This window comes from Zalophus californianus, chromosome 5 (assembly GCF_009762305.2).
Source record: "Zalophus californianus isolate mZalCal1 chromosome 5, mZalCal1.pri.v2, whole genome shotgun sequence".
Taxonomy (NCBI): domain Eukaryota; kingdom Metazoa; phylum Chordata; class Mammalia; order Carnivora; family Otariidae; genus Zalophus; species Zalophus californianus.
In genome coordinates, this window is record NC_045599.1 from 1,258,371 (window position 1) to 1,271,316 (window position 12,946).

The 12,946-nt window shown below is 36.6% G+C and overlaps 2 protein-coding genes across 3 annotated transcripts; both read left to right on the forward strand.

Annotated features, from left to right (window-relative positions):
* The first annotated feature begins 207 nt into the window (after positions 1 to 207).
* LOC113938906 (olfactory receptor 2G2-like) lies at positions 208 to 5,334 on the forward strand. Of its 2 annotated transcripts, XM_027624383.1 has the most exons (3): positions 208 to 1,115; positions 1,440 to 1,461; positions 5,317 to 5,334. In XM_027624383.1, exons 1-3 carry the CDS (start codon positions 208 to 210, stop codon positions 5,332 to 5,334), a joined length of 948 nt encoding a protein of 315 aa, XP_027480184.1. The 2 variants fall into 2 exon arrangements, with proteins under 2 accessions (XP_027480184.1, XP_027480185.1); XM_027624384.1 differs by lacking the exons at positions 1,440 to 1,461; positions 5,317 to 5,334 and having other exon boundaries at positions 208 to 1,137.
* Positions 5,335 to 11,167: 5,833 nt separating this feature from the next.
* LOC113938907 (olfactory receptor 2G2-like) lies at positions 11,168 to 12,106 on the forward strand. Its single transcript, XM_027624385.2, has one exon. The coding sequence runs from the start codon at positions 11,168 to 11,170 to the stop codon at positions 12,104 to 12,106; it is 939 nt and encodes a 312-aa protein (XP_027480186.1).
* Positions 12,107 to 12,946: the final 840 nt, after the last annotated feature.

Genomic DNA, 12,946 nt, shown 5'->3' on the forward strand with positions numbered 1-12,946 from the left:
TCGATGGAAAACCTATGATCAACACACCAGGTATGCCACTTCATGGGACAATCAATGACATCACACTCGATATTCTCTTTATCTTTACCTACATCTGAAGTCTTATTTTTCAACACTTAGACCTTAATTGTAAAGGAATTTACATAAAATCCCTGCAATTTCTGTTTAATATGACCTTATCACTCAGGAGTTAATAATCAGACAATAATGTGGTGGACTAATGACAGCACACTCCCTGGGTTCATTTTGGTAGGCTTCTCTGACCAGCCTCAGTTAGAGCTTGTTCTCTTTGGGGTAATCTTGTTTCTGTACGTGATGACACTGCTAGGCAATGCCACTATCATCCTAGTATCCCTCTTGGACTCTAAACTGCACACTCCCATGTACTTTTTTCTCTCCCATCTCTCCTTCCTGGACCTCTGTTTCACCAGCAGCATTATACCTCAGCTTCTAGTCAACCTGGGTGGTTCAGATAAGTCCATCACATACGGTGGCTGTGTGGTTCAGCTCTATGTTTCTCTTGCCCTGGGATCCACAGAATGTGTCCTCCTGGCTGTGATGTCCTATGATCGCTACATCGCCATCTGCTGTCCTCTACATTATGCCTTTGCCATGCGCCCTGGACTCTGTCATAGCCTGGCATCTGTGGCATGGCTCAGTGGGGTGGCCACTACTCTAGTACAGTCCACTCTCACCCTGCAGCTGCCTTTCTGTGGCCATCGCCAAGTGGATCATTTTTTCTGTGAGGTCCCTGTGCTCATCAAGTTGGCTTGTGTGGACACCACTTTCAACCAGGCAGAGCTCTTCGTGGCTAGTGTTTTATTCCTGGTGGTGCCTTTATCACTCATCCTGATCTCCTATTGGCACATTGCCCTAGCAGTTCTGAAGATCAAGTCAGCCATTGGACGGCACAAAGCTCTTGGGACCTGCTCTTCCCACCTGATGGTTGTCATAATCTTCTATGGAACCATTATCTTCATGTATCTGCAGCCAGCCAAGAGTAGGTCCAAGGACCAGGGAAAGTTTGTTTCCCTCTTTTATACCGTGGTGACCCCCATACTCAACCCTCTCATCTATACCCTGAGAAACAAGGAAGTGAAGGAGGCACTGAGAAAAATTCTTGGAAGAACTTTATGACTTAGTGAAACATGATTATCAAGAATTTTTTTAGGAGGCCGTTGTTATGACTGATTAATTTAATGGATGATGACTCAATAAATTATTTGGTTATTTTCATAAACCTATAGTGGGTTTTGGTAGAAAAAGAAATTCAATAGTGCTTGAATTTTTGAGTTGGACAAACCTGAGTTTGAATGCTCATTTCATTACATAATAGCTATGTGACCTGAACAATTTGCACAACCTTTATACCATCTATGGCCTGGAGTATATAAAGTGAACAACTGAAATTAAAATTAGATCACTGTCTTAAGCGTTTGACTTTTAAGGTTTATTCATAAAGTTTATTTTATTTAATAACCACAACTGTATGCTAGATGGGTATTGTTATAATTATTTTGCAGAGATCAAAGTCTTTTGACCATTTGCTCAAAACAGAAAGGGGAAATCCTAAACTTCAGTGGCATTGCTCTTTCAACAGACCATGGATTACTGGACTCTGAGGTTGTGGTCAGTCTCCATCACACACTGAGCTCATCTCTGTTGCTGCACTTTCCCCCTGCTTGGCAAGCTTCTGATTTTTCATATTTCTCTCCTTAGTAGGTTTTTGAGAATGGCAACTATGTTGTTGTTGTTTTTTTAATTTAATTTTATTATGTTACATTAGTCACCATACAATACATCATTAGTTTTTGATGTAGTGATCCATGCTTCATTGTTTTCATATAACTATGTTTTGGCTTAATCACAATTTAAAGCAGAATATATTTACAGGTGACTCCCAGATTTGTATTTCAACAAAGACACTTTCTATCCATATTCTCATGTTCAAGTATGTATTTTACTTCACTTGGGTATCTTAAAACAGCTTCAAAATGAGCACATCACAACTAAGTCAAAAGCTCCCGGCCTTTGGCTCTTTCTCACTATTCTCAATATCACAAAATGGAGGATGTATCATCTTAAATCCCGCCCTTTCTTTCACCAACTGTATATAGCCTATACAAAATTCTGTGGATTTTTAATTATCTCTCTGGTTTACCCAATTCTTCCCATTTTAATTTCCTGTTACCTGTGTACTACTGAGATGGCTTCCTTACTAGATGGAGAGATATTTATTTAATTAATTGATCACCTCTTCCATTACACCCTCTATCTTATATTACTAGGTGCACACAATTTTTAATGCTCCATGGAACTTATGCTTGTCTTAACTGCTTTAAGAAATACATTTATTTGTCCAACAATTAGTGAGGCATTGCGGGCACAGATGTGAAGTTAAAAGTACCCATGCCTTTATAGAGTTTATATACTAGTGGTCCAATTCCGTTAATTGGTAGGTTTTTACTATGTGATAGTATCTATTTTCTAACAAAATAAGTCAATATTGGGTGAGTAAGTCACTTTCAGCAACTTGATTGTAAAATCAAATCTATCTCAATCAAGTTATAAGCTTAATGGCTATGTGTTTTTATTTTACTTGGATTTTTGATACTAAATTGATATGGTTGCAAAACAACTTTATCTAAACAGTGGTACATCAACTTGAAGAAGGAGGAAAGAGTTTACATTGTTATTTGCTAAATTACAAATAAGTTAATATGTATATAAGAAAGGAAAGAAAATCCATGGGTGAATTTTAAAGAGGCAGACAGCTTGTAACAGAAGCCAGTCTTCAAATGCTACTGTCCATTTTAGATGACAGAGAGGCCATTTTCTTTAAAATTATTAGAAGAGTCAGTGGATATATAAGATATAACAAGAGATGGTTGGAAATAGAATGTTTTCCTTTGTGCTGAGGAATGCACAAACATCTCTGAATTCCAAATAAACTGGGCTTAATGATCTAGTAAAACATATGAGAAATGAAAATAAATTTCTTAGGCAGAGTTTGGGAATTGTTCATAAGCATGATCAGAGACTTAGATAACCAAGGAAAAGTGTGAGCTCTCCTATTTTGAATAACAATAAAGAAACAATTTATTTTTACTTCTATAGGACATTTAAAGTGTTTTAAGGGTAGAAAAGATAAATAAGATGTATTAATTTTTCTGCTCAAAAATGTAAAGGGGCAGTTTACTATAGTGAGGATAACACAGTGCAATAATGTCTGGTGTCCCATTGGAACTCAGCCCATAGACACCATGATATTGTGAGCCAATTACTCAAGGGATTTACTCTTGAGGTTATTTCCCTGAATTACTGTAATTTCTCTGAATTCTGTGTGATTACTGAAAGTTAGCATTTTTCTACCACCTACTGCATTACAATGGGATAATCCGGATGAACTTAATTGGTAATGTTTTGGAAAGTGTCAGGGTAAGCTCCTGATGTCTTACTTAGTGAATCCTTATGTGATGGGGAAAATTAGGACTGCAAGGCTCTTGTGCATGACCATGTCCCAGCATCCTCTCCTATGGACATTTTAATGAGCTACACGTTTTCCATGGAGGGAAGATGGTAATTCTCTTACCCTTCTGGGGATGTGATTAGGCCACATCAACAGGACCTTTTTTTCCCCTCTTTCCTAGCTTAAGCCATTTCCTCATCGCAGAGGTAAGTCACTGGGGTTTCTAACTTCCAAGTGCTTTTTCTTAGAAGTGTAGTCCTTGAGGTTAGCTCACTTTCTTCTGACATGTTCCCAAGCAAGTGTTGACATCTAATCTAGAAACCATTTAATTTTTTACCTTACTTGGAAGGAACACTTCCATGTTGTATCACAAACTGCGTGGACCAGGAGGCAACCACTTTTGGAACGGTTGCAGAGAGATTCAGGCCCCAGAGAAGTAACTTCTAGCCATTGTGTTACTTTGCAAACATAACTGAGGGTCAAACTTCACCTGTGGTCCCAACTCTCAATGATGGCTTCAACATCTTCGCATAATTTTCCAGGCAGTGGAGAAAGATTATGTATCATCTTTCTGGGCATACTGCTCCCTGGTTTAGGTCTCAGTCAGTGACTGGAGTCTACAACAACCCAGATGCCTCTTTTTCTCAGAACCTTACATGTGGTTCCTAGCTGGTCCTTTCTGAGACCTTAACCTGGGGACACCTTTTTATTTCCTCTCAAGACACAGGCAGCTAAAGATACTGCAGACAGGAAAGTAACTCCTGAGTCCAGAATGAATGTTCTTGGCCTGAAATAAGTACCTTTACATTGATGGTCAGGTTGTATGTTTTATTGCACGTAGATCAAACTATGAAATTAAAGCAACAACTCAGAATCGTGAAGTCTGTGAATTTCAGGGTAGTCTTTCCTTTTGTCTTTGACTATTCAAAACCAAACAGGAAATATCTCATAAAATTCTTTTTATTTCATTCTCTCTCTCTCTTTTTAATACCTAATATCCCTTCTGCTCAAAGGCAGCAAAGACTGGGTTTAAATTGTTCATTCCTGAGCTGTCTATATTCTTCAAACTGAAAAAAAAAATCATCTTACCTGAATATTTTTGCATGTGATACATATTTGTGAAACATCTTACCAGGGTATGGAGACAATCTCATTGAATTAAGGGAATTAAGTGAGGATATACATTATTCGCTCAACGAATTGATCTTAATTATGACTACAAATAAATTCTCAAAAATCCAGGTCCAAAAGGAGGTTAATATATGTTACACAAGGAGGTTAATATATGGCACACACGTCCACTTACCACCCTCTTTGCTTCTTTGTCTACTTGCCACCATGGTCTCCTGACCTGTTCTGGGGCTACATTTGATTCGATAGACAATGAAGATGCTTGAATTTTACATCAGCACACTCCCTCCTTTCATGGCACATGTCATAATCTTCTCATTTTTGAGAGAGCATTTGAACTCATTTTTAAAAAAGATTTCATTTATTTATTTTAGAGAGAGCAGGGGGAGGGGCAGAGAGAGAAGCAGACTGCCTGCTGAGTGCAGAGCCTGATGCTGGGGGAATCCCACGACCCCAAGAACACAACCTGAGCCCAGACCAAGAGTTGGTTGCTTAACCAACTGAGCCACCCTGGTGCCTCTGAACAAAATTTTAAAAATTGCTTTTGACTGCAACTTTTCTTGTTATTAAAAGGTACATCTAGTTAGCTGACAATATTTGTGTCTTTTGGCCTAGAGCTATTCTATTAGGATGAGAAATTTGTTTTTAGTATGTTTAAAAATAAGTTCCTATTTTTGGGTTTTGTTGTTGGATCTTAGAAAGGGGGGGAAAAAGAGTCTACCAGAATAGAATAGCAGGCTAAAAGTTCATAGCAATATTTGTATACTGGAAAGTATTTACAGGAGATTAATAGTACGTAGGTTCATCACTATAACAGCACTTTCAACTCATGTCCTACAATCACACAGTGAAATAATGGACGGCACACATTCTCAAAGTGAAAATAATTTCACTTAGAGAAGAAGGCATGATGTAGGAGTTCACAACATTTGGTGATCCTTGTAGTATTTCTATAGGGTCAACCTAGAATAACAGACTGAGAAAGTGACTCTAGAGCTGGAATCCTGTGAACAGGTTCTCAAGGGAGGAACAACCTCCAAGTGGGGGTGAACGGCTGTGGAGGGGTAGATAGGCGGGAGGTATACCCAAAATAGCATTGATTAGGATTATTTCATGTTTGGAGATTGGCACTATCAGTGGTCTTTAAAGGTGGTGGGTGACTATGGGGACACAGAAAGCATTATCTGCAAACGTGTAGAGAACCCTGTCCCATGGGATGCTGCATGTCACTGTAGATAGGGTCTGGTCAAAGGGACTAAAAGTGTTCATGTTAAAAGGACTTTTCTGTTGCCAAATGCAAAATTCAGCTTTATATGATAGTTTAGGGGCCAGGCTATAGTGTGTGTTGAGTGACAAGGAAGACTAGTTTGCACAGAAAGGAGAAACAGAGGCATAAGGGGGCGTGATCAACATCTGGGGGGACTGGAAGGGAAGTTTGGTTGAACTTTGAAAGAAACTCCTTTGGATATTGGTAAAAGAGGCAATGATTAGCATGATTTATTCAGTTCCCAAATAGACAATCTCATTGTTTCCATTGCATCACTGTATATTTAAGGAAATGTCTTTGTTTACAGATATTTTCTGCTTTAGTTAAGAAAACAGTGATAGTATTTTGTAATGCAGGTGTTTTACAGTTTTGTGACAAAACATACAAATTTTTTACAATATAACCTCTTAATTTGCTGTTTTATATGAAAATTACTAAATTAAGCTGTTTCTGAAATATTTTTAAAAATTATCTTAATTTTGTGTTATCTTTAATATGCTATTTTTTATACTTTTTGGAGGATATTATATTAATATTCATGATTACTTTTGTTTATTATGGTATGTAAAATATTATCTTTGTTTTTACTAAGTTTTATTTTCTGGCATTTTTCTAACTTATTTATCTTATTTTATTCATTTTATCTTGTTTAAAAGAAGTATTAAAAAGTATGCTTATATTTTAATATCTAAATTTTAAAAAAATAATTCATTTAATAATCTCCAATTGAAATTTTGGCATCCTGTTTCACCTAAATTTCTATTATTTATTTAAGTTTTACAGTAATGAGTTAGAGAATATAATGAGGAAAATTTCTATTTTCCACATCATCGAGTTTTTCATTAAAGCTTAATACCTGATCAGTGATACAAAGTTTATTAAATGACCAGTGTGTTGCTTATTTTTTGTGTTTATTTTATGTTACTTGGTGCCTGGGAGTTTAACCGGGCTATGTCTCATTGTGGATTAACATATACTTATAAAGTAACTGTGAGAATTAGTACTTTAGCTTGCATTTTAGCTTTCATAGTGTTAAACTGTGAGTGTTTGATGTCAAAATTTACTAACTTTTACCTTAAGATATGTTATGTTTTCGACTCTTTCATGCCATCTTTCATTGTAACTCCTTCTTTCTTCTTTATTACCTTCTGGCCAAGTTACTCAGGCCTATCTTTTATTCAGCTCTTTGTTTTCACTTCCTAAATACAAATTAGGATGTAACCACTCTGTATGTCCTGAATTGTTTTCTACAGCCAGTTTCCTTTTTAAAATCAACTGTTGTTTTGAATCATTTGTTTTAGTAACTCCCTGTTGTCTTAAATTTCTTGAGTGTGAAGAACTACTGTTTGCTGCCCAAATATTTATACTGGTTTTTGGAGAAATTCTTCTTCAAGTGTATGTTCTTCACCAAACTTTTGTTTCTTGAAGGTCCCACCTTTTCCTTTTTGTCTTTGTCCTTGGTCTTGTTTTGTATTATAGTTTTTTTTTTTTTTTTGAGATGTGTAAAACCTAGGTCCAGTGTTTTTATATTTCTTAAATACTCATCTTCTTTGGTTGTACATAGTGATCTAGGTTTGTCTTTTCTCAAATATACTAGGACCATTTGTCTTTCCTTTTCTTTCTTTTCTTCCCCTGGATGCTTCCCCCACCCCATTAAGCACATTTATTTATAGTGAACATATTAATTAATATATATTAAATACACTTTTATATACTTAAAACTGAGGTACGTTTTATAAAACTACTTGCTATACATGATCAGTTTTTTTCATTCCATCTTTTTAAATTATGGAATGTATTTTATTCACATTTGAGTAATTACTATTTGTGGTGCACAGCCAAAAGAATAAAATGGTAAATGGCAAAGTCTCATCTCTTTCCCAAAGGTCCACCACTCCTATACGCCATTGCTATAAGCAGCTTCCTGTGTATCTGCATATATAGGGACATATCACTATACAGAATTCCTCTAATTTAGGCAGATTTTTTTATTTCTGCTTTTTAGTTTTAGGGAAAAAAATGCTCCTTTTTAAAAAAGATTTTATTTATTTATTTGACAGAGAAAGACACAGTGAGAGAGGGAACACAAGCAGGGGGAGTGGGAGAGGGAGAAGCAGGCTTCCCACGGAGCAGGGAGCCCAATGCTGGGGTCAATCCCAGGACCCTGGGACCATGACCTGAGCCCAGGGCAGACGCTTAACGACTGAGCCACCCAGGTGCCCGAAAAAATGCTCTTAATAAGATATTGATTGAAAAAGAGAGGGCGAAACTTCTGTTTAAGTAATTTGTGTTTGCAACATATACTTCTATGGTCTCTGCCATGCATTCTCATTCTTTTTTTTTAATTTTAATTTTTATTTAAATTAAATTTAGTTAACACATAGTGTATTATTAGTTTCAGGGGTAGAATTCAGTGATTCATCGCTCACATACAACACCCAGTGCTCGTTACAACAAATGCCCTCCTTAATGCCCATCACCCAGTTACCCTATCCCCCTACCCACCTCCCCTCCAGCTACCCTCAGTTTGTTTCCCATAGTTAAGAGTTCCTTATGGTTTGCTTACCTCTCTGTTTTCATTTTATTTTATTTTTCCTTCCCTTCCCCTGTGTTCATCTGCTTTGTTCTTAGATTCCACAAATGAATGAAATCATATGGTATTTGTGTTTCTCTGACTGACTTATTTCACTTAGCATACTTCCCTCTAGTTCCATCTACATCATTGCAAATGACAAGATTTCATTCTTTTTGAAGGTTGAATAATATTCCACTGTGTGTGTGTGTGTGTGTGTGTGTGTGTGTGTGTGTGTGTGTGTGTGTGTGTATACACAAATATTCTTTATCCTTTCATCTGTTGAAGAACATCTGGGCTCTTTCCACAGTTTGTGGACATTTCTGCTATAAACATTGGGGTGCAGGTGCCACTTCAATTCATTATGTTTGTATCCTTTAGATGAATACCTAGAAGTACTATTGCTGGGTCATAGGATAGCTCTATTTTTAACTTTTTGAGGACCGTCCATACTGTTTTTCAGAGTGGCTGCACCAGCTCGCATTCCCACCAACAGTGTAAGAGGGTTCCCCTTTCTCTTCATCCTCACCAGCATTTGTTGTTTCCTGACTTGTTAATTTTTGCCATTCTAACTGGTGTAAGGTGGTATCTCAATGTGGTTTTGATTTGAATTTCCCTGATGGCTAGTGATGTGGAGCATTTTTTCATGTGTCTGTTGGTCCTTTGTATGTCTTCCTTGGAGAAATGTCTATTCATGTCTTCTGCCCATTTCTTGACTGTAAAGTTTGTTTTTGAGTGTGGAGTTTATATTTTTATTAACTTATAACTAACTTCCTCTATTTTTGGATGATGAAAAACTGTTTCATTCCCTCTTGATTGAAAATTGCTTAAATAAAACCTTTTTTTTCTCCTATTGAAATTAACAGTGTTTTCTGTCTTTCTGTAACTAGAAAGACATTAACATAAAGAGGTAAATTTGATTGGATGGAAATGATGGTCTAATTTATTTCCTACAACAGATAATATTGTTTTCCCCATAACACACACACAATTATATTGACGTATAACTGATACACAAAAATCTTCACGTATTTAAAGTATACAGTTGATGAATCTGGACATATTTATGCACCATTAACCATAACCAATGCAATAAATTACCTGCAAAAGTTTCCTAATTTACTTTGTGTCCTGTGTGTATGTGTGTGTGTGTGCGTGAAATAAGAATACTTAACATAATTTGTCCATTTAACAAATTTTAAGTGCATAATACAGTATTATTAAATTCAGGCAATATGTTGAACAGTAGTTTTCTAGAATATATTCATCTTGTATGACTGTAATTTTATAACCATTGAACAACTTCCTGTTTTCCTCCCCTCCCATCCCCTGGCCACCACCATTTTATTTTCTGTTTCTGTAAGTTTAACTATTCTATATACCTCATGTAAGAGGAGTATTTTTCCTTCTGTGTCTGGCTTGTTTCACTTAGCATAAGGCCCTCAAGGTCCATCCATGTTGTTGTGCATTGGAGAATTTCTTTTTTAAGGCTGAATCCCATTACATTAATATCAAATAATATTCCATTAATTAAGGATGAGTAATAAACAGCATCTCCATTCACCCACAGATGGACAATTAAGTTGTCTATTGTAAATAATGCTACAATGAACACAAAGATAAAGATATTTCTTTTGAGACCCTGATTTCAATTCCTTTGGATATATACCAGAAGTAGGATTGTTGGGTCATATGACAGTTTTATTTTTAATTTTTTGGGGAATGTTGATTCTGTTTTTCATAATGACTGTACCATTTTACATTCCCACCAACACTGTGTGAGGGTTCTAATTTCTCCACAACCTTGTCAACATTTCCTATCTTTTTTATAACATCCATATTTATAGGTGTCATGTGATATTGCATTTTTTAATATGCATTATCTTGATGATTAGTGATGCTGAGCCCTTTTTCCTATACCTATTAAACATCTGTATGTCTTGTTTGGAGAAATGCCATTCAAGACTTTGCCTACTTTTTAATCAAGTTTTATTTATTTATTTATCTTGCTATTGTTTCATTTGAGATTCTTATATATTTTGGAATTAACTCCTTATTGGATTTTTTTTCAAATATTTTCTCCCATCTCCTAGATTTTTCCTTTTGTTGCCTGTGGTTTTGGTATCATATCTATAAAATCATTGCCAAGACCAATGTCATGAACTTTTCCTTTATGTTTCTTCTAGGAGTTTTATTTTTAGATCCTACATTTAAGGTTTCAGTACATTTTGAGTTGATTAATGGTGCATATAGTATAAGCTAGACATCCAGCTTCATTCTTTTGCATGTGGATATTTGGCTTTCCCAGCACCATTTATTGAAAAGACTATGTTTTCCCCATTATGTATTCCTGGTAACTTTGTTGAAGATCCAATGGTTGTATATAAATGGGTTATATCTGGGCTTTTCATTTTATTCCACTGATCTATATGTCTACATGTATGCCAGTACTGTATGTTCTAATTATTGTAGCTTGATGATGATGTTTTTACAATTGTCACTCTTCTCTATTTTAGAGAACATCAGAGGAGAGGTAAGACATTAAGAGGATGTATATTTATTTACAAAGCACATAGTAGGAAAAAAGATCTAAGTCACTAGATGTAAGGACATAGGTTCTAAGAACTTAACGCAGAATACTTTTGGGGATGGTGATACTGTCTCATTTGACCTTATGTAATATGTCATCTTCCTCAGCTGTAACAGTCTTTGGGAAAACACTTTGCACATGGGGATGATGAGGAGTACCAATGAGAGCAAACTAACAGGTTTCATCCTCTTGGGGTTTTCTGATTACCCTCAGTTACAGAAGGTTTTATTTGTGGTCATTTTGATCTTGTATTTATTAACCATTTTTGGGAATACCACCATCATTCTGGTATCTCGTCTGGAATCCAAGCTTCATACACCAATGTATTTCTTCCTTTCTCATCTCTCCTTTTTGGATATCTGCTTTACTAGCAGTGTTATTCCTCAGCTCCTGGTAAACTTGTGGAATCCTCTGAAAAACATCACTTACGGTGGCTGTGTGGTTCAGCTCTATGTCTCTCTTGCCCTGGGATCCACAGAGTGTGTCCTCCTGGCTGTGATGTCCTATGATCGCTACATCGCCGTTTGCCGTCCCCTCCACTACACTGTCTTAATGCATCCCCATCTTTGCATGGCCCTGGCATCTTTGGCATGGCTCAGTGGGGTGGTCACTACTCTAGTACAGTCCACTCTCACCCTGCAGCTACGCTTCTGTGGGCATCGCCAAGTGGATCATTTCATCTGTGAGGTCCCTGTGCTCATCAGGTTGGCTTGTGTGGACACCACTTTCAATGAGGCTGAGCTCTTTGTAGCTAGCATTATCTTCCTTATAGTACCTGTTTCCATCATCCTGGTTTCCTATGGCTACATAGCCCAAGCGGTTTTGAGGATTAAGTCAGCTTCTGGAAGAAAGAAAGCATTTGGGACCTGCTCCTCCCACCTGATGGTTGTCATAATCTTCTATGGAACCATCATCTTCATGTATCTGCAGCCAGCCAAGAGTAGGTCCAAGAACCAGGGAAAGTTTGTTTCCCTCTTTTACACTGTGGTGACCCCCATGCTCAACCCTCTTATCTATACTTTGAGAAATAAAGAGGTAAAATGGGCACTAAAGAAAGTTCTAGAAAAGATTCTGTGAATAAATTTTACATGATTATTAAAAAAAGTTGTTTTTTTTTTTTAAATACTACTGTGATGAACATCTTTTTTGTGTGTGGTAAAAAACACATAAAATGTTTTAATAAAAGCCTATTTGGATTATTTTCTCCGATTTTCTTTTGGTTAATTACCTCTACAACATCCTATAATATACTATAGAATACACGTGTCTAGTCCCAACTTTGCCATTTCCCAGTAGCAACATAAGGTCAATACTTTACATAAAAATATTTGAGAAATATATTTTTTAAAGATTTATTTATTTATTTGAGAGAGCGAGAATGAGAGAGAGAGAGAGTACATGAGAGGAGGGAGGGTTAGAGGGAGAAGCAGGCTCCTCACTGAGCAGGAAGCCCGATGCGGGACCCGATCCCGGGACTCCAGGATCATGACCTGAGCCGAAGGCAGTTGCTTAACCAACTGAACCACCCAGGCGCCCCAATATTTGAGAAATATTTTAAACTAGTCATTTCTTTTATTTATTTGTGAAAAACACATTTAGTTCTCAGCTTTCCTGTATCTCTAGATGGACTGGTTTCTTCCTTTTTTCCAAAGTTGTGCCTAAGATGGAAGAAATTTAGGCAAACTGTTATGAGGCAGAATTTTAATTTTCTCCTACACTGAATGTGATAGAGATGTGTAGAGGGGCATAAGCCACATGAGGACAAAAGCCATACATTCAGGTAGAGGATAAAGTAGATGGAATGACCCTGGTTCTATTATTTTGTAGTTGAACCAATAAACTAGTTCTGACTAACTAACAATGAAATGTGATTCATAAGAAAAAGCTCAGCTATGGAATATTCTAGGGCTTGAAAAT